The 24,445-nt window shown below is 35.8% G+C and overlaps 2 protein-coding genes across 2 annotated transcripts; one reads left to right on the forward strand and one right to left on the reverse strand.

Annotated features, from left to right (window-relative positions):
• Positions 1–2,347: 2,347 nt before the first annotated feature.
• On the reverse strand, positions 2,348–7,495 carry LOC117913810 (peroxisomal adenine nucleotide carrier 1-like). The gene is made up of 5 exons (XM_034828858.1): positions 7,150–7,495; positions 5,912–6,143; positions 3,633–3,779; positions 3,175–3,335; positions 2,348–2,933 (listed from the first exon to the last, which is right to left on the reverse strand). The coding sequence occupies exons 1-5, from the start codon at positions 7,290–7,292 to the stop codon at positions 2,657–2,659; spliced, it is 960 nt and encodes a 319-aa protein (XP_034684749.1). The 5' UTR covers positions 7,293–7,495; the 3' UTR covers positions 2,348–2,656.
• Positions 7,496–9,137: 1,642 nt separating this feature from the next.
• On the forward strand, positions 9,138–23,390 carry LOC117915463 (mitogen-activated protein kinase kinase kinase NPK1). The gene is given in 19 exon segments (XM_034831060.1): positions 9,138–9,555; positions 9,707–9,748; positions 10,052–10,117; positions 10,193–10,303; positions 10,381–10,461; positions 10,577–10,654; positions 10,756–10,833; positions 12,649–12,653; positions 19,040–19,121; positions 19,258–19,324; positions 19,327–19,357; positions 19,721–19,760; positions 19,933–19,992; positions 20,086–20,135; positions 20,227–20,455; positions 20,552–20,788; positions 20,938–21,275; positions 21,380–21,447; positions 22,962–23,390. Coding segments are annotated over 19 exon segments (2,049 nt in total). The 5' UTR covers positions 9,138–9,273; the 3' UTR covers positions 23,066–23,390.
• Positions 23,391–24,445: the final 1,055 nt, after the last annotated feature.

Here is a 24,445-nt window from a genome sequence, read left to right on the forward strand (position 1 = left end):
TCCATGTCATGTTCTTAGTCTCTATTAGCCATTGCTTAGTCTTTCACCATTGCCAATTGTTACATCATGTTGAGCCTATAGACAATCCCATGTGTGTCAAACCCCCTCTTGGCTCATATCCTTTTTGTAACCTAGCTTATATGTGCCAAGCTCTCATCTCAACCCATGGCCTACATTTGTTGCATTATGGCCCATGCCTACCAACATTACTGGTTCCTTCCCTCCAATGCAAACATAACCCATGTTGTATGCAGTAGTCAGGCCCATTGTGCCTTTGATAACAACCCTTTTCAACATGACTTTCTCATCAAACGACTATGTCTTGGCTTGGAATTCTTCCATCATAGCATTGACATTAATCATGAACCCAATAATATTTTGCTCAATGAATATGTCATGACCCTCGAGTAAGCTCCTTTGAACATCAAGTTCATTGGCAACCTCCTCCACTTAGTAGAGAGAGTGGTGTCAAAATCACTAAGGGTACTCTCACCAATGTATGCCTCAATTCGAGAAACTTGCTCTCATAGTGCTTCCATGACACCTCCACTAGCCAACTTTCCTCCGCAACGAGGCTCTAATACCAACATCACAAGCACAAGGCTTATCCCAAATTTTTTTTTGCGTTGTGGTGCTTAGAATCCCTATAAGCCAACCTTTTACAAAACCCATGAGATATATAAGTGGCCATGCACAAAACACAACTTTTTACGAGGACAAAACCCCAAGTTGTATTAACTATCAAATAATTATAAGAAATGTTTAGGCTTTCTCTCAACAAGACACACTACCTTTCTAGGTGAGTTCATGTAGAGAATGTTTGGCAAAGTATACTTTATATAATCAACCCACTAATGTTACTCATATTCTAGGTAATGGGTTAGAGAAGGGCTTCAACCATTGTAACTTGTTGTAGCAGTTGCATTCCATGTTCCTGTTTTTGCCATCTATCACAATAGTTGCACCGCTTGCTTCTATTTGTGCCATTTGTACCATGTTCAACAACTCACTCTCTTGAATATGCTACCTTTTTAGTTGTTGTTGCACCATTGCATGTTAACCCATCCCATGAGATTTTCTTAGCTTGTGTCATGTGTTTGAAAAATATATTAGCCTGCTATGTGTCCCATATGAAATGCCTTGCAACAATGTCTAGTGTCATCTCCTTAATGCGTTAACAACCCTTTGCCTAAGCTTCCCCTAATGTCAAAGTGTCACATCCATATGCCTTCAAATTTCATGTTCCTAATGTTTAACGGCCCTTGTTTGGTCTTTAACAATGCCAAGTACTATATCATGTTAAGCCTGTACATGCTACTCAACCACTTATGTATATATTGGTGACCCCATGTGTGTCAAGCCCCTTCTTGCCGACATCCTTGCTATAACATGGCCTATATGTACCAAGCTCCCTTCATGGTCCATGACCTACATCCATTGCCTCGTTGCCACAACCGCACCTTATGATGTTGCACCTACACACACGTGCTAAAAAGATTCACCATCACACCTTGCTCTTGCCTTGGGCTCAATCTTGCCTTTGAAGTGGCATAGTCATTATCACCTACATTCCATTATTATCCTTAGAGAGAATTGCCCCCATTAGAGAGTTTTTTGAGCATTTCTCATCCTAACAAGAGAAGACATTGTATGTGTTTCCATGAACATAAGGAATTTTATTTAATTATGGAAAATAAAAAATATATATATTCTCTTGCTTGGAAACTTCTCAACCAACGAAATCACATACTTAAATTTTTGCAAAGACTAGCCACCTACATGATACTTGCATGTGAGCACCGTGCCACCACATAAGTCCTTCAACGTAGTTAAGCTGCTCACACTTCCACATGGAAATAAATGATTGCTTATAAGTTTGTTCAGGTTTTTATGATCTGCGCCTAAGTTTGTGTGGTCAACCATGACTTAAATTGATAAATGCCATTCCATTTTTGGGCTAATCTAATTTCCTTTTCTTCCCAACCGTGAATCATTTATGGTCTCAACGTCATTGACAAGGGGTATAGGAGAGGAACCTATGAAAACATGAATACAACCATAAAATGAAATAATATGCAAAAGAGGACCTTGAAAGTTTACTAAAATGTGGTGGAATTCTCTGTTCAGAACCATTTCAATTTTTACATTGGGTTCATCATGAAGAACTTAAAATCCAATTCAAATGTCCCCTGCCTAACATCAAACATCAACACCATTTGCCTTCGTACCCAAGGTTCGAAGCAACCAAGGACATCGTCTATACATAGAGATATGAATTATGAGAGCATATCAATGTGAATGGTATAAATATTATTAGAAAGAAAGAGATAACTCGAGTAGGGAACAGTTTATGAAGACAACAAATAAATTAATATTAATCCAATCATGAGCCAAGTGGCAAAATTTTACAACAAACTAGGAGAGTTGCAAATCATGATACTATTATTGAACAGGGATAACTAGGAAAGGAAAAAGAAAAGAATTGATTTGTTACTACCTGGGATTTCCTCACTGAGAAATTAAACTTGGTGTCTGTTGTCAACTAACACTTATTGCACTTGCTACAATCTTGCTCCACAGTTTGAACAAATCAAATGGAGCCTCTTTATTTACAAGGGTTCCCATGCAGACATTTTTCTTCATCATCATCACTCGTTCAAGCAGCTTTTAATCTGGTCCTGTTGACGATAAGATACCTTCTAAGTGCAAGCAGTATGACCCATGTTGTCTTTGTGATCTTCTCCTTAATCATCAGAAGCAGGGCTGAGCTTAACACAGTTTTCAGGATCTGGGCCTCTAATCCTTTGAAAAAACCAAGCAGGCCTTCTCTTTTCCAAATGGAATAGATTGTATCTGACACTGTTTTTCGGGGTTGAGCTTCTTTGGTCGTCCCATCTTCGTCTGATTCTGCAGCTTGAAGCATGACCTTACACCTGTCCACAGTCCATATTTTAATTTTATCAATGAAATTGATTTTTTTTATATGTCATTTTTCACAGAATACTCCAATATAAAAAATGAGTTTGTGAATCCTAATGCTGTGGAAAACAAAAGGACAAGACTTCATTCCCATGAGTCATGGACATGGACTACACAAGGAAGAAGGATTAAATAACTATCCCCTAAAATGATGCATGAAAATGCCAGGGAAGAATGTACGAATAAAGTCTCCACCTGATAGCTGGGTATGTCACGGTGGTGGCAATACACTTAGAGACTGCACCTAAAACAAAAGCAGAAAAGGCAGAAAGAGCCTCCGGGGATGATTCTGTACCAGTTTTATTGCTCAGCTTCCCCTTCAAAAGTCTTAGTTTCAGCTGGTCAAAGACCGTGTACTGCACCACACAGGAGTTCTTGCAAGTTAAATCTCAATTGAATCGTGTTTACCGGAAAGGAAAAAGATCATAAATTCATGAAGTAAGAAACAGTAATGGTAGTTAGCCATCCTTGAGTGGAATATGAATTGGATGGGGCAACAACAGTTACTCCCTCTATCTGAAAACTCAAATGCCAAAAGCATACTCATGCTGATATTATAAGCCTAAAAATCAAACACATGGATCCCACCATACAGACCACTCCCTCCATGTGAGTTACATACAAGCTTCATACCAGGATGCATAGGCAAGTACCTGGATAGAGGGGTTTGCTGTTAGAAGCAGAGAGATGCCAAGACCATCAAATGCCTCCTTCCAAGTGCCCTCTGAAAGAGTTTTCCAAAGTCCTTTAGATTTCCCAAATGCACTTGTCTGCATCCTTGAGGATGCTGTATCCAAGGGCTGTAAAGTAAGATCACATATTAGAGCATCCGACATTGAGAAATGGAATGGTGATTGAAACCTACATAACAAAAATGAAGTAAATAAGGATAACAGATAGAAATAATTAAACAAAATCATTCTAATGTCTTTTTTCCTTGTTTTCACTCTCTTGGCCTTTTGTACCCTATCAATAAGTTGTGTTGGCCTTTCTTTCACCCATTGGATACCTTCCGTATACCAGGGGTGCACCCCCTTTGTCTGTCAGCGCTTATTAATAAAATCTCTATTTGCCAACCAAAAAATATAGTATTTTTTAATTTAAAATTAGTCCATGTGATTGACTTATTGGATATATAAGGTTTGTAGATTTCAACATATGATCTTTCTGGTAATTACATCTCTCTAGAAGACAAGTCTTCTTTTCTTCCTCATTCCAGGGAAAGCAAAAAGGAGTTTTACTGTCTTCCAATGTGGTGTTCAAACAGCACCGAAATAAATGGAACCCAGACAGGCTTGTTAGCATGTTATGTTTTAACCACAGGTGTTTACAAACAGTCATTGTCAAAAGACAGCTTTGCTGTCCACACTTCTTTCCTTATTTTAGCCCACAATTCTTTCCTCATTTTAGCCCACAATTGTTTCCTTATTTCTCCATATATTATTCTGTACAGTTAGCATATATTATTTGACAAATTATAGTTTACATGTATAGGGATAGAATCATGCGGGGATTTATTTACTTTTATTTGCTTTCCATGTATAGCATCTTTGTAAAGTCTATATATAATATACAAAACTCAAGGCTAAGGAATTCGGTCATTCACACAATATTTTGACATGGTATCAGAGCTTGTGTTTTGAACCTAGAGTTTAAACGCTTTCTAGTTTTTCTTTGGGTTTTCTCGGATTTAGCCCTAGGGGCTCTCAGATTTAGCCCTAGCGGCTCTCGGATCTAGCCCTAGCAGCTCTCGGATCTAGCCCTAGGGGCTCTCGGATTTAGCCCTAGGGGCTCTCGGATTTAGCCCTAGTGGCTCTCGGATTTAGCCCTAGTGGCTCTCGGACTCTAGCCCAACTTTTGGGTTCTTTTTTTTTTTTTTTTTTGGTGGTTGTGACAACACATCTGTGGTGTGATCTTGGAGTTTTCTTTGGGTTTCTTCGCTTCTAGGCTCTTGGAGATCTTCGATTATTTGGAGGTTTGTTATCAGATTTAGGCTCTTTGACGATGTTTTTTTTTGTTTCCTAGGCTATTTCTATCTTCGTAATGTCTGGAGAATATTCTATTGTTCGTTTCAATGGCAAAAACTATCTTCGTTGGGAGTTTTAGTTTAAGATGTTTGTGAAAAGTAAGAAGCAAGACAGAATCTCTAAGTCATCTATGGAATCTGAGTACCGGACGATGTCTCTTGCTTATTCTAAAATCATTTGGCTTTGAGCTTTGCTTGCGGAGTTAGATTTTTTCTAAGACCGATCCTACACCTCTACATGCCAATAATACAAGTGTTATTCAAATCACGGCCAATCCTGTCTATCATGAGCGCACAAAGCATATTGAAGTGGACTGTCACTCTATCCGTGCAGCCTTTGAAGCTCGTGTTATCACTCTTCCACATATTTTCACTGACTTACAAATTGCTGATATCTTCACCAAGGCTCTACCTCATCATCGATATTGCTTGCTAAGTAGCAAATTGATGCTTGTTGATCAACCTGCATCAATTTGAGGGGGGCTGTCAAAAGACAGCTTTGCTGTCCACACTTCTTTCCTTATTTTAGCCCACAATTCTTTCCTCATTTTAGCCCACAATTGTTTCCTTATTTCTCCATATATTATTCTGTACAGTTAGCATATATTATTTGACAAATTATAGTTTACATGTATAGGGATAGAATCATGCGGGGATTTATTTACTTTTATTTGCTTTCCATGTATAGCATCTTTGTAAAGTCTATATATAATATACAAAACTCAAGGCTAAGGAATTCGGTCATTCACACAATATTTTGACAGTCATAATATAAGTTTTTCAGTTAATCGGCTAAAAGAGGTAAAAATGCCACATATCATCACACCACAAGAAACAATTCAAATTGCAGCTCATAGAAAAGATGTTTCTATTCAAGCAAAAAGAACACATCAAAGTAGGACTCGCCTGTGTCATTAAGACAGTACAAGCCCCAGCAGCTGCAGCAACAATCAGGTTTGCCTTTGTTCGAATGGTTTTTGCTCCACTTTTCTCCAAATATAACCTCTTAAAGAAACTGTATCCATAGAAATAGACAAACTGGGAAATAAATGACTGCAGATTCTTTGTCCCAAGCCCCTGGTACAATGAAAGAACTTGGTTGGTAGAAATTGCCTCCCATAGAACATCAGAAATGTTCCTGCAATAGTCCAAAATTATGTCAAATATCCATTTGTATAATCATTCTCACCTTAACAACATAAAGTGATCGATTTGATTTTTCAGCCATCACCCTTAAGCTGTCAAATAGGAGAATATAGATTGAAAAGTTCAATTCAAGAAGTCAGTAATTTAGACTTGAAGCATTTTGCATAAGAAATTAATTTGAGAATCGTCTATGGGGTATCACCTATTCTTCTCGTGTTCAATTAGGAGGCAATTAATTAAGAATGTGGGGATAAGCCACATGTGTAAGGTAATAGTTACAAAAATGAGAAATGTCCAACCATGAAGGGTGACAAACAAACCACTAAACCAAAGAAGACCCTCTATAGTTTAAAATATTCTGAACATCTGAAACAAAAAATCAGCCAAAATAATAATATAATCACTAGCCCTTTGGAAGCAATTTTCCTTTCCTGGATAGTTCCCCATTTGACTGCTGACAAATCTTGTAACAAACAATTTGACTCCAAAATCCAGATAGATCAAGAAATCAAACTTGCTTTTTCCTTGGATACAAAATGTTCTTAAAAACATTCCGCCATATATCTTGTCCTTACCATCCCACAAGCTTGGATTCAAAACTACGAACTCGGGAGTACGCTAAGGCATTCCACAACAACTCATCATGGCAAATCCGGAAGGAATTATTTGACGCAAGTATAAAAGAACAATGAACAATCCAACAGCAAAGGATGGGCATATAAATGCCTGTAAAAAGGTGGGTGTTGAATAAGTTCATTGAAGATTAATAGAAATATATTAAATTCCACATATGATATGATAATCCACATGGGCATTTCCATAGGCAAGTGAATCTTTCCAACTACAAGAACACCCAATTTTCTCTGAAGGGAAAGCCAGATTGAGCAAAATTATCAAGCTCTGAAATTCCAAAAACAGACCCACAAGCGCAAACCAAAAAGAAACGAAATCACTAAGGCAAAAATGACAAAAATCAACGAACAGGTCAATATACGAACCTGTACTTCTGCTGATGATGGCCACTAACTTCAGCCTGGTACTTGGTCTTACAAGTGTCGAGGGGATACAAGATGGTGGTGCTGACCAGAGCTCCAACGGCCCCTGACGTTGCCTCCAACAGGGATTCCATATCAAAGCCCATCTCCCTCCACAAAGTCAAGGTCCAGAGGTGTGAAATTTGATGAGAATGGGAAAGGGAGCAGAGAATCAGGCAGTGGAAGCAACCATGTGAAGACGAGTCGGCGGGGTTTAGTTAAGAGTGACGCAGACACACGGAGAGTTGAGTAAACTTTCACGACTCCTCGGAGTAGTGTACTCTGATTGGGATCGTGTTGGGAATCGGAAACTCTGACGGCAGCTTTGATGGCTTTTGTGGCGGTTATGGGTGTTGGGTTCTGGATTGGGCCTAGTCCTAGTCTCCTCTTCAATGGGCTTAGCGTGAAGGTTCGAAATGCACAGATTCAAATTTGAAGCTGCCTAGAATATTAAATATTAATTAGGAAGTGTTTTGACTAGGGTTTTAATGGTGGACCATGGTAATGAAAGCCCATTCTAAGGCTAATTTGGATGCCCATGATGATCATTGCAAAAGTCAAGTAGACATAAAAGAAAAAAAGAAAATTATTTGTCAATTAGAAAATAGAAGATTTAAGGCTTGTTTGTTAATTATTTTTTCTATTCTTTAAAAAAAAAAATCATTTGTCAACTAGAAAATAGAATATTTAAGGTTTATTTGTTAACATTTTTTACTATTTTTCAAAAAAGAAAAAAGAAAAAAGGAAATCATTTGTCAACTAGGAAATAAAAGACTTAAGGCTTGTTTGTTAACTTATTTTGTTGTTCTAAAGAAAAAAAAAAAGGAAAAAATTATTTGTCAACTAGAAAATTTGAATTTTAAGGCTTGTTTCTTAACTCTTTATGTTGTTCTCCAAAAAGAAAAAGAAAATGATTTGTAAATTAGAAAATAGGAGATTTGAGGCTTGTTTATTAACTTTTTTTTTTTTCTACTTGTCAACTAAAAATATAAAAGATTTAAGACTTGCTTCTGGACTCTTTTTGCTGTTTCCCAAAAAATGAAGAAAATTATTTGTCCACTAAAAAATATAAAATATTTTTTATTATTAAAAATAAATTGAATTTTTTTTAGTACAAATATATATATAAACAATGAAGCTTATATGTTTTTTTTTTATAAAATTAATAATAATTTTAAGAAGTGTTTCTAAACTTTGTAATGTTTGGAAAATTTTATATTCCAAGTATTAAACAAAAATAAAAACACTTTTTATAATTATTATCAAATATATTATAAGAATTGGTTTAACAATGATTATAAAAAAGAGTTTTAATATTTTTAATACTTAAAAATTTTTATCATTCAAATATTAAAAATATTAAAACTCTTTTTAAGAGTGAGTTTTTTTTTTTTTTAACTTACTAATTTTTAGTAATAGTAATTATGATTTTATTTCAAATTTAATGGTCTGTTTAACGAATAAGAATCCAAAGAGGAATGAGAATTAATAATAATATCATAAAAAAATAAAGTAATTAAATATCTAATGAAAAATATTTTTATTTTTTATAATACTGTTTATTTATACTTTTATTTTTAATAAGTAATAAATTTTTTATGTTGATTTGGTACTCTTTAAGTTTCAAACATAGAATAACGGTAAAAATGATGGCTTTTAGAGGCTGTAAAAGTAAAAAAAAAAAAAAAAAAACTGAAACAGGGAAAGAAATGGCGTCGGTAGCAACAGGGAAAAAAAGAAAAGAGGAAGAGAGAGAGAGAGAGAGATCAAAACGGTGTCGTTTTAGGTGAACGATTAGAACAGGCAAGCGTTTTTAGACTAGCCGTTATTAAACTGAACTTAGAGAAGGCAATCAAATTGAAACGGCGTCGTTTAAGGGCCGAGAGGTACCCGGTATTAAGAAAACGCCATTGACAATTTAAGATACCATTTTTTTATTTTTGAAAAAAAGACCCCACTCTCTCTTCCCTCCTCCGAGTTTCCTCTCTCTCTCTCTCTCTCTGTTCTTTCACTCACACCAGACGAACCTCGGAGAACCCTAGGATTTTTTCTCGCAAACCAAACACTTCCAGATAATCCACTACACTGATGCAAGACATATTCGGATCAGTTCGCCGATCTCTAGTATTTCGACCAGCATCCGGCGAAGATGGAGGATATGGAGGCCCGGTGGAGAAAATATGGTCCAGCATTCGCAAATCTGGTATCGGACTCTTTTCAAGACAGTCTGTTCGTGCGTTGCCTCCGATCCCCAAAGATGAGGCGCCTTCGATCCGGTGGAGGAAAGGCGAGTTAATCGGGTGTGGCGCATTCGGGCGAGTCTATATGGGGATGAATCTTGATTCCGGAGAGCTTCTTGCCATTAAGCAGGTTAATGTTTAGCCTAAGCGTTGTTCAAAAGTGAAAATTCGAGGAAATGATTAGGAAATGGATGAGAAAGGAAGCCGATTTATGCATTTTAAAGTGGTTTTGCCATTATTTTGACACTAATTTTGGACATTTGTATTGCTTATTGTTATAGGTTTCAATTGCTGCGAATAGTGCTTCAAAAGAAAAAACGCAGGTAAGAATTAATATTTTTGGTGTACAGAATTTAGTTTCTTGGGTTAATGACTGGCTTGAATTTTGTAGCGATAGAATTTATTTTCTTTTACACCCGTGGAATGATTTTCATTTTTAAAGTACTTTTCTTGCCTTTAATGGAATATGATTATTTTTTATGTACTTTCAAATAACAACCAAGCTTCATCCTTTTGGATTTGCTGTGCTTGTGGTATTGAATCTGTAAATTTGTGTTCTTAAGTAGATAGTGTTTCAGTTATTTATAAATATATTTGATAGAGGTTATATCCTTTAATTGGAATAGGCTCACATCAGAGAGCTTGAGGAAGAAGTGAAGCTTCTGAAGAATCTCTCACATCCAAACATTGTTGTAAGTATGATCTCCTGTTTCCTTGTGGAAGAGATGTTTGCTTATTGTCTAACCTCTTCTTCATTCTTTTTTTAGAGATATTTGGGAACTGCAAGAGAAGATGAGTCATTGAACATTTTGTTGGAGTTTGTGCCGGGAGGATCCATTTCGTCACTCTTAGGAAAATTTGGATCCTTCCCTGAGTCTGTAAGTGAGTTTTACATTTCAAGCTATATGATTTGTATGTTTAGAATGCTGATTTGCTTAACTTGTTAAATATTCAGGTTATAAGAATGTATACAAAACAGCTATTATTAGGATTGGAATACCTTCACAAAAATGGTATTATGCATAGGGACATAAAGGTATCTCCTTTTTTCTTGCAAATGGTATTATTATGGAACTCCATTACTTGTATATGTGTGCATGCTTATGTTTTCTACTTGTGTCTATATCTCATAATGGACGTGCATCATTCAGGGGGCAAATATCCTGGTTGATAATAAGGGATGCATTAAACTTGCAGACTTTGGTGCATCTAAGAAAGTTGTTGAGCTGGTAAGGCATTATTTACTGTTGTATTCTAAATCTAAGTAATTTTATTCTTCAAGGTCATTTTTTGTCAGCATATTCATAATTGAGGTTTTATTCTGCCGCAGGCTACTATGACTGGTGCCAAGTCAATGAAGGGTACTCCATATTGGATGGCTCCTGAAGTTATTCTCCAGACTGGCATAGCTTGTGAGGAAAATCATGCAACTTTATGATACTATATTATCACATGAATCCAAATTTTCTCAACATACTTAGGAACCAAATTTGCTTGACTTAATTAGGAATGGACAGCTTACTTGTTTCTCTATTCTTAATGGTTCATACTTATTTAAAACTCTTAGTTTGAAATGGATAAACTAGATCTGTCCATTGTGACACCTAGTAATTAAAAGAAGGCATTACAAATGGTTGTGGTGATCAGCATTTTTTTTATGTTCAAAACTTATTTGATGAGGGAAAATGCATAGCATTGAAATAACCTTGTTTGCTATACTAACATATGTTTTGTGATCCAAGGTAGCACAGCATGGTTTTAGAATCCCCTATTGAGCTTTCAGGCACTTAATGGTGCAAGTAAAACATTATTAAATTTCTTGAAGAAGCCTAGAATTTATGTTTTCCATTTATGTCCCTCAAATGTCTTGATAGGAGTGTCCTTTCGAAAGTATTCAGGGGCCATTAGAGACTGGCAGGATCCATGGTATATTGAGGGTAATCTTAATGTTGTGAGGTACTGCCCCTGCGCTTTTACGTGTCCTTTGTATACTTCCTATATACTTTGGGGCACTTTTTTGGAGCGTCTCTTTTTTATATATTCCTTTTTATCCATCAAAAAAAAATGTTGTGAGGTATTGTTTTAGAAAAGGTCTTTTCTTTATTTGTTTATTGTCTCCCTTAAAAATGCCTTTGTTTATTTTATTTTTATTTGTATTTTTTCTGATAGGTAAATGTTTTGTTTATTTTTTTGTTAGGAGGGAGGGAATTCCCCTTCTTTCTTGACTTCAAAGGTTTGAAATCCTAGCAGTCTAAGTAGTGTCTCTTGTGTCAGATGTGGTTTTTGGGGTAAGAACATTACCATATATCTATTATGAAGTAGAGGGTAATCCTGCTTAACTGGTGTTGCTTATATATCAGGATGCGGAATCTACTAGCCATATTCTTCTTCATTGCATTGTGGCTTGGGTCCTATTTTTCATATCTTTGGGATTTCTGGATTTTGCCTTGTCTGTGTTAGCTTTGTTAGTAAGAGAATTTTGGAAAGTAGAGTCCTATGCCTGTTTATTGCATTTGGAAATAATGGAAGGTTCTCTTAAAGGGTGAAGTTTGCAACAGTTTTATCTCATCAGAAACAAATATTTGGAGAACACATAAAGAAAACAAAGTTAAAAAATAGACTACTTTTAGGGTTTAGGAAATTGATGTTGTCTTTGTTTCAATTATTTTTTTTCTTGTAATTAACTAAAAACTGGGAGAGTGCACTTGAAAACACAAATTAATTAGAATGTAAGTGAATTTTTTTGGTAAAGTGAGTATTAATGATGAGAAAAAGTGTTTTAGTGAGAATTATTCCACAACATGGAAAGTTTAAAGTAGAGTGACTTTTTGAACAATCAGTAAGTTTTATATAAAAATAAAAAATTATTCAAATGTGTTCTGTTTTTTCTTTTTTCCAAAGCTCACAAACAAATTTCTTTTAAGTTCTCGAAGTTTTTTTTTTTTGTTTAGAAGCTTTGATTTAGTTTTAATCTAGCTTTCTGCCTAGGATGGATGATGTTTTAAATAGAAGTTTAAAGAGAAAAAAAATTTAGGAGCAGTTGGAAACTTGAAAGATTTAAAGAGACAAGTTCATTTGAGAATTGAATCACAAAATTTTATGTAGAGAACAAATTCTCAATTAAGCGTATGGTTTTTAAAACCTAAAAATTTGAACTTTATTTCCAAAAACAGTTCTGGAAAATAGTTTTTAAAAGCTATTTTCTAATGTTTTATACAAAAAGAGTTTGTTTTGGGAATTTGAAATGTTTTGAGTCTATTTTTTATGTTTTAAAAACTTTTATGTGTAGTGTTTATTTTTAATCATTCTCCATATTTGTATAATTATTTTTTGAAACAGATCTTAGAAAACAAGTGAAAATAACTAAAATTTCTTCTGTTAAAAAACTGCATTTTCTATTTTTAAGAGCAGAAAAATGTTTATTGTTTTTTGGTTGTCAAATATGTTTTTCTATTTTTTTTGTTTTATCAATCATGGACTTGATTTTTCTCTTCTTCTCTATCTTCTTTTTAGTATAACTTTCTTTTGTTGAAAGATTACGTTTTTTAGTTAGTTTAAATTTGTGTTATTTAATAAAAGATCATAAAAGATTTGTTTGTTAGGCAACTATCTTATTTGATCAGATTGTTTATTTTTAAATTTATTTTTCTGTTCCTAGATTTTACGTTAGCCAAAAGGTTATCTCTAGCTTCTGTTTTACATATCTTGTAACTCTATAAAATAGAGTTTTATGTAGTGGAAAAAATAGGATGAATAAAAAAATATCTTTTCAATTCAATATGGTATCAAAGCACTCTCTAATTTCCTTCAAAAAAAAATTATTATCCATGGTTAAACAACAATGACTAGCCATGCTCGTGATGGAACATCTAAAGCATCCTCCGAGACAATTGCCTAACCATCCAACTCTGTTTCTCCCAACAATATTGCTGAATCTCACACCCTACAGATTACCTAACATAAATTAAATGGGACCAATTATTTGGACTGGTCCCAATTTGTTTTTTTCGTCATTTGCAATAAGGGACAACTAGGCTACTTAACATGAGACTCTCAAAAACCAGTAGCAACTGAACATGGCTATCTCACATGGGAATCCAAGAATTCCATGATGATGACTTGGTTGGTCAACTCGATGGAAGCTAAAATAGGGCGAAATTATCTCTCTTACAAGATGGCAAAAGAGATTTGGGACACTGTCAAGGTTATGTACTCAGATCTTGACAATGTTTCTCAACTCTTTGAACTACAATTTGAACTCAAGGAGAAGAAGCAAGGTGATTCAATGGTAATAAATTATTACAATACCTTGATTGGCTTGTGGTAGGAGTTGGATTTGTTTGATGACAAAACTGGGGTTTGCCTGGAGTGTAGAGTAAGATATACTAAGAAACTAGAGAAAGAAAGGTTGTTTGCTTTTCTCCATGGTCTTAACAAAGACCTAGATAAGGTTTGTGGACTTAATTTGGGAACAAAACCCTTGCCAAGGATTCAAGATGCCTTTGCTGAAGTTAAACGGGAAAAAAGTAGGAAGCAAGTAATACTCAGAACCTCTAAGGATCCATCAGTCGAATCCTTGCTGCAAAACGCTGCTCTTGTAACAAAATATAGTAGTTTAGCCTATGGAGAGCAGTGTCTAAATTATGGAGAGCAACGAACGATTCATGGAGAGCAGCGTCCAAATTTTGGTGAACAGCGTTCAACTCCTGACCAGCATGGAGGTTGACAGAATAATCGTGTATGGTGTGATCATTGTCAGCGATCTAACCATAGTCGAGAAAATTGTTGGAAATTACATTGGAAACCAACAAATTGGCAACCAAGGAAGCAAGATGATGGACGAGGATACCAGGCCACAGTAGAGGACAATAAGCTACAAGGACATTCTGTTTTTACCATTGAACAAATGGCAGAATTGCAACAACATGCAGGCACAATTCCAACAACACAATACTCAACCTAGTCCTACTCCCTCTTGTTCCATAGCCCAAAAAGGTAGCTTCTCATCTGCCCTAACCACAAAATCAGCAACTAGTAAAGTCATGGATTATTGGCTTTGGAGCATCCAACCACATGACGGGCAGCCATGACCTGTTCACTTATTATACACTATGCCTTGGGACTTTTAAGATTTGAATTGCTGATGGATCACTGTCATCTGTGGTTGGCAAAGGAACAGTGTCCATTTCACCTAATATAACACTACACTCAGTTCTCCATGTTCCTAATCTCAGTTGTAATTTGGTTTCAATTAGCAAATTGACTCGAGATTTGCAGTGTGGCTAAATTTTTCCCTTCTTATTGTGAGTTTTAGGATTTGCATTCAAGGAGGACGATTGGCAGTGCTAAAGAACAAGTCTTGAATAAACAAGCTCAAACTCTAAGTAGTGGATCTGTTCTGATTTCTATTTTTGTTTCAAACAAGATTATGTTATGGCATAAAAGACTAGGGCATCCTAGCTTCTCTTATCTAAAAAGGCTATTTCCCTCGTTATTTCAAAATAAAGAGCTAAATTTATTTTAGTGTGAGATATGTCAATTAGCAAAGCATACACGAGTTGTATATCCCATCTAACCTTATAGAATGTCCAAACCGTTTTCAATGATTCATAGTGACATTTGGGGACCTTCAAAAGTAAATAAGATCACAAGAGCTAGATGGTTTATCACCTTTATAGATGTCACACACGCCTATGTTGGGTCTTCTTACTTGAGGAAAAACCTGATGCCGAGTCTACCTTCCAATTTTTCACCAAATGATCAAAACCCAGTTTCAAACCCAAATACAAATTCTACACATAGATAATGGTCGTGAATACTTTAACTCTATCCTTGGGACCTACCTTAAGAATAATGGAATTGTTCATCAAAGCACTTGTGTCGGAACCTCACAACAAAATGGCATAGCTTAACAAAAAAATGGACATCTACTAGAAGCTACCCGTGCCATAATGTTCACAAATAATGTCCCTAAGTTATTTTGGGGAGAAGCCATTCGCACTGCCTCTTATCTTATAAACCGTCTTCCAGCTAAGGTTCTTCAATTTCAAACTCCCTTACAAATCCTACTCCAAACCTATCCTCACACACGATTAATCCAAAATTTTCCCATAAAAACCTTTGGTTGCATTGTCTTTGTTCATGCCTCCACTAATACCAAGCTTGATCCTTGAGCCACAAAATGCCTTTTCCTCATATATTCACCATGCCAAAAAGGATACAAGTGCTATTATCCTAAAACTAGAGAACTGTTTTTACTAAGGATGCTACTTTCTTTGAGGACCAACCATACTATCCAAATCCTTCTCTTTAGGAGGAGAAATTAAGTGAAGATTGTCTTTGGGATTTCTCAACTATTCCTTTTTCAGTCTCAACCAAGTCACCAAACCTCCAACTGAGTCAATTATGCCACTGACAATTATGGAAAATGTAGAACCAGAGTTGGAAATAGGAAGAAATCCGCCTAGGCTTAATCACCAACCAGAGCTGTGTTTATTCGTGAAAGGAAAAACATCATGCTCCTCAGGAAGTACCTGTTGTTACACTCCAAGAGCACTGCCAAGAGACTGAACCGGAAACAAATCCCAAATGTGAAGGAGTCTCAGGTTTTCCAAACAGTCAACATGAAGATTTCTCAACTATTCCTTTTTCAGTCTCAACCAAGTCACCAAACCTCCAACTGAGTCAATTATGCCACTGACAATTATGGAAAATGTAGAACCAGAGTTGGAAATAGTAAGAAATCCGCCTAGGCTTAATCACCAACCTGAGCTGTGTTTAATCGCGAATGGAAAAACATCATGCTCCTCAGGAAGTACCTATTGTTACACTCCAAGAGCACTGCCAAGAGACTGAACCGGAAACAACTCCCAAATGTGAAGGAGTCTCAGGTTTTCCAAACAGTCAACAAGAAGATATATTGCAACAATAAAATGGCTTGGACATGCCAATTGCAGTTAGGAAAGGTATACGAAGCATATGATATCCAACTATTTGTCCTACAGCAACCTGTCTTCACCATATCGGGCTGTAAGTGTAAAAATTACAGATGCAGAAGCACCTACAAGCATTCATGAAGCTCTAAAAATTCCCAAGTGGAAAGTTGTAATTATGGAAGAGATGCAAACCTTAAAAAAGAATGATACTTGGGATATTGTGGAGCTACCAAAAGGGAAATACCCAATGGATTGCAAATGGGTGTTCACGATCAAGTATAAATTGGATGACAACATAGAAATATACAAGGCTTGATTAGGGGCCAAAGGTTTTACCCAAACCTTTGGTGTAGATTACAGTGAGACCTTCGCTCTAGTTGCTAAGCCTAATACCCTTAGAGTATTGTTATCACTACCTGCAAACCTCGATTGGCCACTTCATCAGATGGACATGAAAAATGCTTTCCTTAATAAGGAACTTGATAAGGAAGTGTATATGGACTTACCCTCTAGATTTGATGGGGGTTATGGAGGTAGAAAAGTACGTAGGTTGAAGAAATCTCTTTATGGGCTAAAACAATCATCATGAGCTTGGTTTGATCGCTTCACAAAGTTTGTAAAGAAATATGGGTCCAACCAGGGCTAGGCAGATCATACATTATTCTTCAAGTACTCTCAAAATGGGAAAGTGTCCGTTCTAATGGTGTATGTAGATGATATTATCCTTATGGGAGATGACTTAGAGGAATTAGCACGACCAAAAGGATTTTTAGCACGAGAATTTGAGATCAAGGATCTAGGTCAACTACAGTACTTCTTGGGCATGGAAGTGGCTAGAACAATAAAAAGGGAGTTCTATATCCCAAAAGAAATATATAATTGACTTATTGAAGGAAATAGACATGCTTGGTTGCAAACCATCTGAGACACCTATAGAATGGAATGGTAAGTTAAGAATGAAGGCAGGTAATCTAGTAGATCGGGGGAGATACTAGAGATTGGTTGGAAAACTAATATACCTTGCCTCATACAAGACCTGACATTGCTTTTGCAATGAGTTTATTTAGTCAGTATATGCATGACCTGTTTCAAGAACATTTGGATGCTATGCATGGAATATTGAAATATCTAAAGACTACACCTGGAAAAGGGCTATTCTTTGGCAAAAATGAGAAGAGAGGTGTGGAGGCCCATATAGATGCAGACTGGGCAGGTTTTGTTGATGATAGAAAGTTAACAACAGGATACTGCACTTTTGTATGGAGAAATCTAGTCACATGGAGGAGCAAAAGTAGAATGTTGTGGCCTAGAGTAGTGCAAAAGCTGAATATAGAGCACTAGCACAAGGAACATGTGAGCTGATTTGGCTTCAAAGATTGTTGGAAGAACTCAAGATACCAAGTGTGAAACCTATGAAGTTCTTTTGTGATAACAAAGTTGCGATTGGCATCACCCACAACCCAGTTCACCATGACCGCACAAAGCATGCAGAAGTGGATAAGCATTTCATTGAGGAAAAAATTGATAATGGAGTACATCAAGCTTTCTTAATACAATTGCTTTTACTTATCAAAAAAAAAAAATTGAAAATAAAGTGACCTGCATGACTTATGTACCAACCACGCAACAAATAGGAGATACACTCAACAAAGGGTTGTCCAAACAAAGTTTTGAAGATTTGATAGACAAATTGGGAATGACAGATATATCTATTCACTAGCTTGAGAGAGGGGGGGGAGTGTTGAAAGATTACGTTTTTTAGTTAGTTTAAATTTGTGTTATTTAATAAAAGATCATATTAGATTTGTTTGTTAGACAACTATCTTATTTGATCAAGTTGTTTATTTTAAAATTTATTTTTCTGTTCCTAGATTTCAGGTTAGCCAATAAGTTATCTCTGACTTCTGTTTTATGTATCTTGTAACTCTATAAATTAGAGTTTTATGTAGTGGAAAAATCAAGTTGAATAAAAAAAAAAAATCTTTTCAACTCAGTATCTTTTCTCTCCAAAGAAAACCTTCCCAATCTTTAACATAAAAATTATTAAGACTTAACGATAGGTTGTACTAGTTTAGACAATTATTATTATATTTATGTATCATTTGTGATTTTGTGGTATGCTTTAGCAATGAAAATTACAAAAGAATTTATACCTGAGCTAACATTTAAATTTTTATTCAGACAATAGAACCTGGTCAATTGAGAATTTAAAAAAGTGTAACAACATGGAAACTAACTTTTAAGGATATTCTTTTGGGTTGTTTATATTTACCTTTTAGCTTAGTTTGTGTTTATTCAGAGTTTTAGTTGAAATTTGCATGCATATTTGTTTCCTTTAGTTCAAATGTAAGGTTGAAATTGTTGAAATAATTATTGGAAGGCTCAAAGAACAGTGGGGTTTCTAAGTTCTTGTGAGGTGCTGTTTCACATGTATTTATCTAGTGAGTTACCAAATGGAAGCAAAAAAAAGAAAGAAAAAAAGAAAAGAAAGGACCAGAGGCTTAGCAGAATAAGAAAGGTTTTCGGAAAGTTCCTATTCTAAATTCCCATTTGGATGTTTATCAATGATCTTGTACAGAATCTGCTTTGACTCCTATCTCCAATGAAATAAAAAGTTATTCTTTCTGCTCCTTATCTTTTGTTCTTTGGAGCTCATTAATTTGGACATATATTTTACAGCTCTGCTGATATATGGAGTGTTGGATGTACTGTTATTGAGATGGCTACAGGAAAACCTCCTTGGAGCCAGCAATATCAGGAGGTACCAACTTAAGACCACTTTTTCTTATCTCAAATTCCTACTAATTCTATCTCTTTATCTGGTTTGAGTGAAATTTTCTGAACTTTGCATGATGCTTCTCCATGCTTTGCAAACTAACAACAGTTATTTATTTCAGGTTGCTGCTCTCTTCCATATAGGGACGACTAAATCTCATCCTCCAATTCCAGAGCATCTTACTGCAGAGGCAAAGATTTTCTATTGAAATGTTTACAAAAGTACATCCACGATATCGTAGTTTCTTGGTTTCCTTCATTTCCACATTATTTTTTTGGCTGGAAAGAGCCTATCACACACACACACACACACACACACATGCACATATGCATGCTTGCATATATATAACGATAAAAAATGCCATGCACTCATCCCTCATGGGGCACAAGGACTTATGAAAAATCCCAGATGCATGCCATGCATATGGGGTAAAACTGGGTGTTTTAATGTCAAAAATACCCAAAAACAAAGCTTGATCTTTAGTTGCAGTCTGTTCACACACACACACACACAGTGTTTACCTAGATTTTCTGCTATTTACCCTTTTTCGTCTCTAAATCTTTTGTGTCGTATTGTGGTGGCAGGGAACCAAACTTGAGGCCTGCTGCTTCAGAATTGCTGCAGGTAATTCTGAATTCTACGTTATTTTCCCATATTAATTCTTTATTGATTAAGCTTCAATAATTCATAGATATGCACTATCTTGGAGTTCAGCATTCCCTTGCCACTAATAATGTGCATGATATTAAGTAATCAAACTTTTACTAATTATCCTGTTTTTGCTAATCATATGTAGCATCCATTTGTATCTGGGGAGTATCAGGAACCTCATCCAGTGTTTCAAACTTCAGTTATGGTTGGTATAATTGTTATATGCTATATTTGTCAAGTCCTTTCTTTCTTCTTTGACAGGTCTTAGGCTAATTTTATTAATTTTTACATTCATCAGGAAAATTCTGGAAACATGATGGCAACATCTGAGACAGACCTTAAGAGCTTGTAAGCATTTTCATTTGATGGTTTTGAGACTTCTCAACATTTTTATTATTATTTGCCTCTGATCACCCTAGAGGCAATATTAATGCTGCAGCCCAAACCCAGTAATCAGAAGGTCAAACTGCACAAGCTCAAATAATGTTTGTAACATGGGTAGTGTGAGATGCTCAACTGTATACCCTGAGAAGTTTTCAGGAACTGGACCCCTTTGGGGAGCAAACAGTTGTGATGATGACATGTGTCAGATTGATGATAAAGACGATTTTATAGTTCATCAATCAGTAAAGTTCGGTTCAGCCATTCTTTCTGATCATCTAAATAAGGTAACTAACCGTTTTCACATTCCTCATGTGGATCAGATATTCTAATTTATAAAAGAAATTTAGTGACTAATTGGTATATTTGCCTTTTTGTACTAGAGTTTTAACCCTATGTGTGAGCCCACTGATGATTGGCCATGCAAATTTGATGAGAGTCCAGAGTTGACTAAGAGCGGAGCGAACTTATCCTCTCACCAAACCATTAGTAAGCCTGCTGGCAGCCCTAGAGCATCTAATGAGAGGGAGAATGACTTCACATTTCCATGTGGGCCATTAGTTGGAGATGAGGATGATGAAGTTACAGAGTCAAAAATTAGAGCCTTTCTAGATGAAAAGGTATGCTTTTCTTTCATATAAATCTTCCTTGCATTACATGATGATATTATCATATTATTGGTTCTTAATCTTTATGGGTCATATCTTGCATCGGAGATCTTGTAAGGTAGAAATCTTGCAATTTTCACTTGCTCTGTAAATTACTGCAGGCCTTAGATTTGAAGAAGCTTCAAACGCCACTATATGAAGAATTTTACAACACCACATTGAATGCAGCTGGTCCTCCAAGTGCTGTTGGGAAATCACATGAAAATGTTACAAATTTTTTGAACTTACCACCTAAAAGCAGGTCACCAAATCGAACCCCTACCAGAAGGCTGTCAGCTGCTGTTGATGCTGCCTGTATTTCCAACTCTGCAAATCATACAAAACGTGGATTAAATGTTGGCACTATAAGTGATAGAACTTTGAAGGAAATTCAGTCGCCTCAGCTGAGTGAATGGAAAGAGCTTCTTCTTGATGCCCAGCAGGAACCAGTCAGTTTAAGGTTTGTTTACTGATGTTGATATTTGTTCGATCATTATATTCCCTGAATTAATCATGTATTTTTCCCCTTCTATATGCTGAGAACTAAACATGATCTTCTGGCAGCACAAACTTCTCTGAGAGACGAAGAAAATGGAAAGAAGAGCTTGATCAAGAGCTTGAGAAGAAACGAGGCAAGTTACACCTTTTCTCCATATGCTTTTTAAGATTTAAATGGCATAACCATGTGCTTTTGTTTCTATTGGACCACTACTGTAGTCCATTTTAGATTCACCTTGCTTGATTTTAGTCCAGGGAAGTACAAATTTTTCTAAAACATAAACTTGTAAATTTGTATAGAAACGTGTAATGCTGTTGTAAAAGGGTTTTTAATTCTTCTACATAAGTGGACTCTATTAGATATGGCAGCTGGGAGCTCCTGCTACAAATTGCTAAATGATCAGCTGGAACCAAGAAAACTCTTTGCCCACTGTGGCATATGCAGCAGATTGGGTTGAAAGGAAAGCTTGTTGTAATCCTGTGTGCTTAGGAGGACAACTCAAACCAAAATCAGTAGTGCCCTTGAGTTGGGATTTAAAAATAGTAAACCAAGAGGATTCTGCTGCCTTGAATGGTCTTCAGAACCATGCTTGAGGCTTCTGGAATCAAAAGATACGAGGTTTTTCTTGATATGAGGATTCATCTGGGCCAGATGCACTGGCATTCAACAATTGCATTGATGGCCTCATAATAGAATATCTCTCAGCTCAAAGTTGCTCCAATTGAATTATTCTCACCATTTTTTCCCTTCTGTCTTGTATTATAGATACATGTTATGACCTTTGCCAAAGTTTTAGCAAATTTTAAGACTTGGCTTAGGTAAGCTTGCCTGTGGAAATCAGTAAAAGCATCAGGTTCCCGTCCTCCATCTTCATACCATGGGATTAGAGAAAGTGCAATCCTCTTTGTTTTTGTATCTGAAATTATATCTTGGAAGGATTAGACAGTGAGAATTTTTCATTATAGTGCAAACAACAGTGGATGGTGAAATGATTCACTACGTTTAGGAAGAATTGATGGTTCCTTATATTTGCTGCTGCATATGCTGTAATGACATATTCCTGAGCGTTCATCTTCTTGTTCTACTCCAGTTGATTGTGGTTAAATTTACTTTGTACTAGTTCTGGACACTTGAGTCAAATCAGGATGGATTGCTCTTCAAAGTCCTTGCCATGTGATATGGATTTGTGTGCTAGCCCATTAGATGGCATCAGTTGTGATAACACAGAATACCGGTCCATTACAGATTTGAAAATAGATTAGTTTATGCTATTCTTAAACACAGAAGCTTAGATCTCTGAAATATACAGGTTAGCCCATTAGATGGCATCAGTTGTGATAACACAGAATACCGGTCCATTACAGATTTGAAAATAGATTAGTTATGCTATTCTTAAACACAGAAGCTTAAATCTCTAAAATATACAGGTTACTTAGAATGAAATTTAAAAACAATATATTAGTTTGACAAAATATTGTCTGAAAAATAGTTTTGGCTTGTATTTGTGTCAAACTGGGAGAATGATGCCTTGTTGCTTAGGTTTTTGTTACTATTGTGATTTTGTTTGAACTGGTCTTTTTAAAAGGTTGCTTGACTTTATATCTTAACATTTTTTTGGGAGCATGACAATGGAGCTGCATGTTGCAGAATTGTTGCGCCAGGCAGGTGTTGGAGGGAAGACAGCATCTCCAAAGGATCAGATTCTAAATCAGCCAAGAGAGCGGTTAAGATTTGCATTCCCAGGAAAATGAGTATACAAATGTGTATCTATACTGGTGCTTAAAAGGAAAAAAATGTTTTCCTGTCAAGAGTATCAATGTATGTAGCTCTGCCTTTTTTATGAAAATGGTGTCTAATAATATAGTGGCTGCCTAGCCCATATATGCATGAATAGAAGGAACTGCAATTGCCCTGCCTTTGTATTTGGTGCTTGTGGCATCCAGGCATTGTCACCTGAACAGTATCTATGTATGAGTTTTTTCCCCTTTTCCTTTTATTGGCTATGCTCATGTATTTTATTGTGGGATATGAAATGATTAAAAAAAAGAGAAAAAAAACATGCCTTTTGAGATTTTATGTGTGAAGTTTTGACTCTAATACATAGAAAGAGGTGTAATAGCGTTGCATTGCAATGTTTCGCCAACCAGACTGGTTGTTGCTGTTTCTACAGATGCCTTGATGTTAGAAAAATAGTTGATTTGGCAACTGGTTTGAGAATATCAATCATCTTCATGCTTCCAAACAAGAAATCTGCTGATGATATGTACAAGATACCACAAAATTCTTCAAAGTGTGAGTATTCTGCTTTTCAGGAAGTAGTAGGCCAATTCTCCATCTCTTTCTCATCTCTCATTGTGTAAAATTCTTAAATAGGATTGCTTGTTGAACAACATAATTTCAGTTACACAAAACTCACCCTTTTCAAGATTTTTGTTGAAGCAAATGAAGCCTACAGAAGTTTGTTCTGTAGATTGGTGGATTGGCATTCCTGATAAGCATGGTATGTTTCTCATCTTAGGTTTTATTATCCAATTGACTTTCTTTTCTTGGAAACCTAAAATGGTTTAGTATTTGGCAAAGTCTAATGCATCAATCTCTCCAATTGATGTCTCATCTTTAAATTTCATTCCATGCATGTGTTTTGCATTGAACTCTTTTCTTTTTATTGAGTACAATGTTTCTGTCTTGAATCCAACTTTAGATATTCAAGGATCAAGGAGTTTTTGGGCCTTGGAAAATGTAAAATATCCTGGTTTAGTATTTGGCAAAGTCTAATGCATCAATCTCTCCAATTGATGTCTCATCTTTAAATTTCATTCCATGCATGTGTTTTGTATTGAACTCTTTTCTTTTTATTGAGTACAATGTTTCTGTCTTGAATCCAACTTTAGATATTCAAGGATCAAGGAGTTTTTGGGCCTTGGAAAATGTAAAATATGCTGCTTGACAATTGGGCCGGCTTTGCCTACTGATGGTTAGAGCTTAGAACCATGCTTTGTTCTTGGGTTTGGCCTTTCTAACATAACAGAGTTGGGATGCGTCATTTAGTAGGAAATTTTCATTATATTTGATTTGGTGATTTATTGTGATCTTCAATGGACTAATAGCTATATCTGAAAACAGTCCATACT

This window comes from Vitis riparia, chromosome 5 (assembly GCF_004353265.1).
Source record: "Vitis riparia cultivar Riparia Gloire de Montpellier isolate 1030 chromosome 5, EGFV_Vit.rip_1.0, whole genome shotgun sequence".
Classification (NCBI taxonomy): domain Eukaryota; kingdom Viridiplantae; phylum Streptophyta; class Magnoliopsida; order Vitales; family Vitaceae; genus Vitis; species Vitis riparia.

What these genes read in the sequence shown, in the direction of transcription:
- LOC117913810 (XM_034828858.1), bottom strand. Translation starts at nt 7,292, where the DNA reads ATGGGCTTTGATATGGAATCCCTGTTGGAGGCAACGTCAGGGGCCGTT. An exon ending in GTACTGTCTTAATGACACAG is followed by an intron (nt 3,780 to 5,911) that starts GCGAGTCCTACT and finishes CTTACTTTACAG; the next exon opens with CCCTTGGATACAGCATCCTC. An exon ending in CAGCAAACCCCTCTATCCAG is followed by an intron (nt 3,336 to 3,632) that starts GTACTTGCCTAT and finishes TGTGTGGTGCAG; the next exon opens with TACACGGTCTTTGACCAGCT.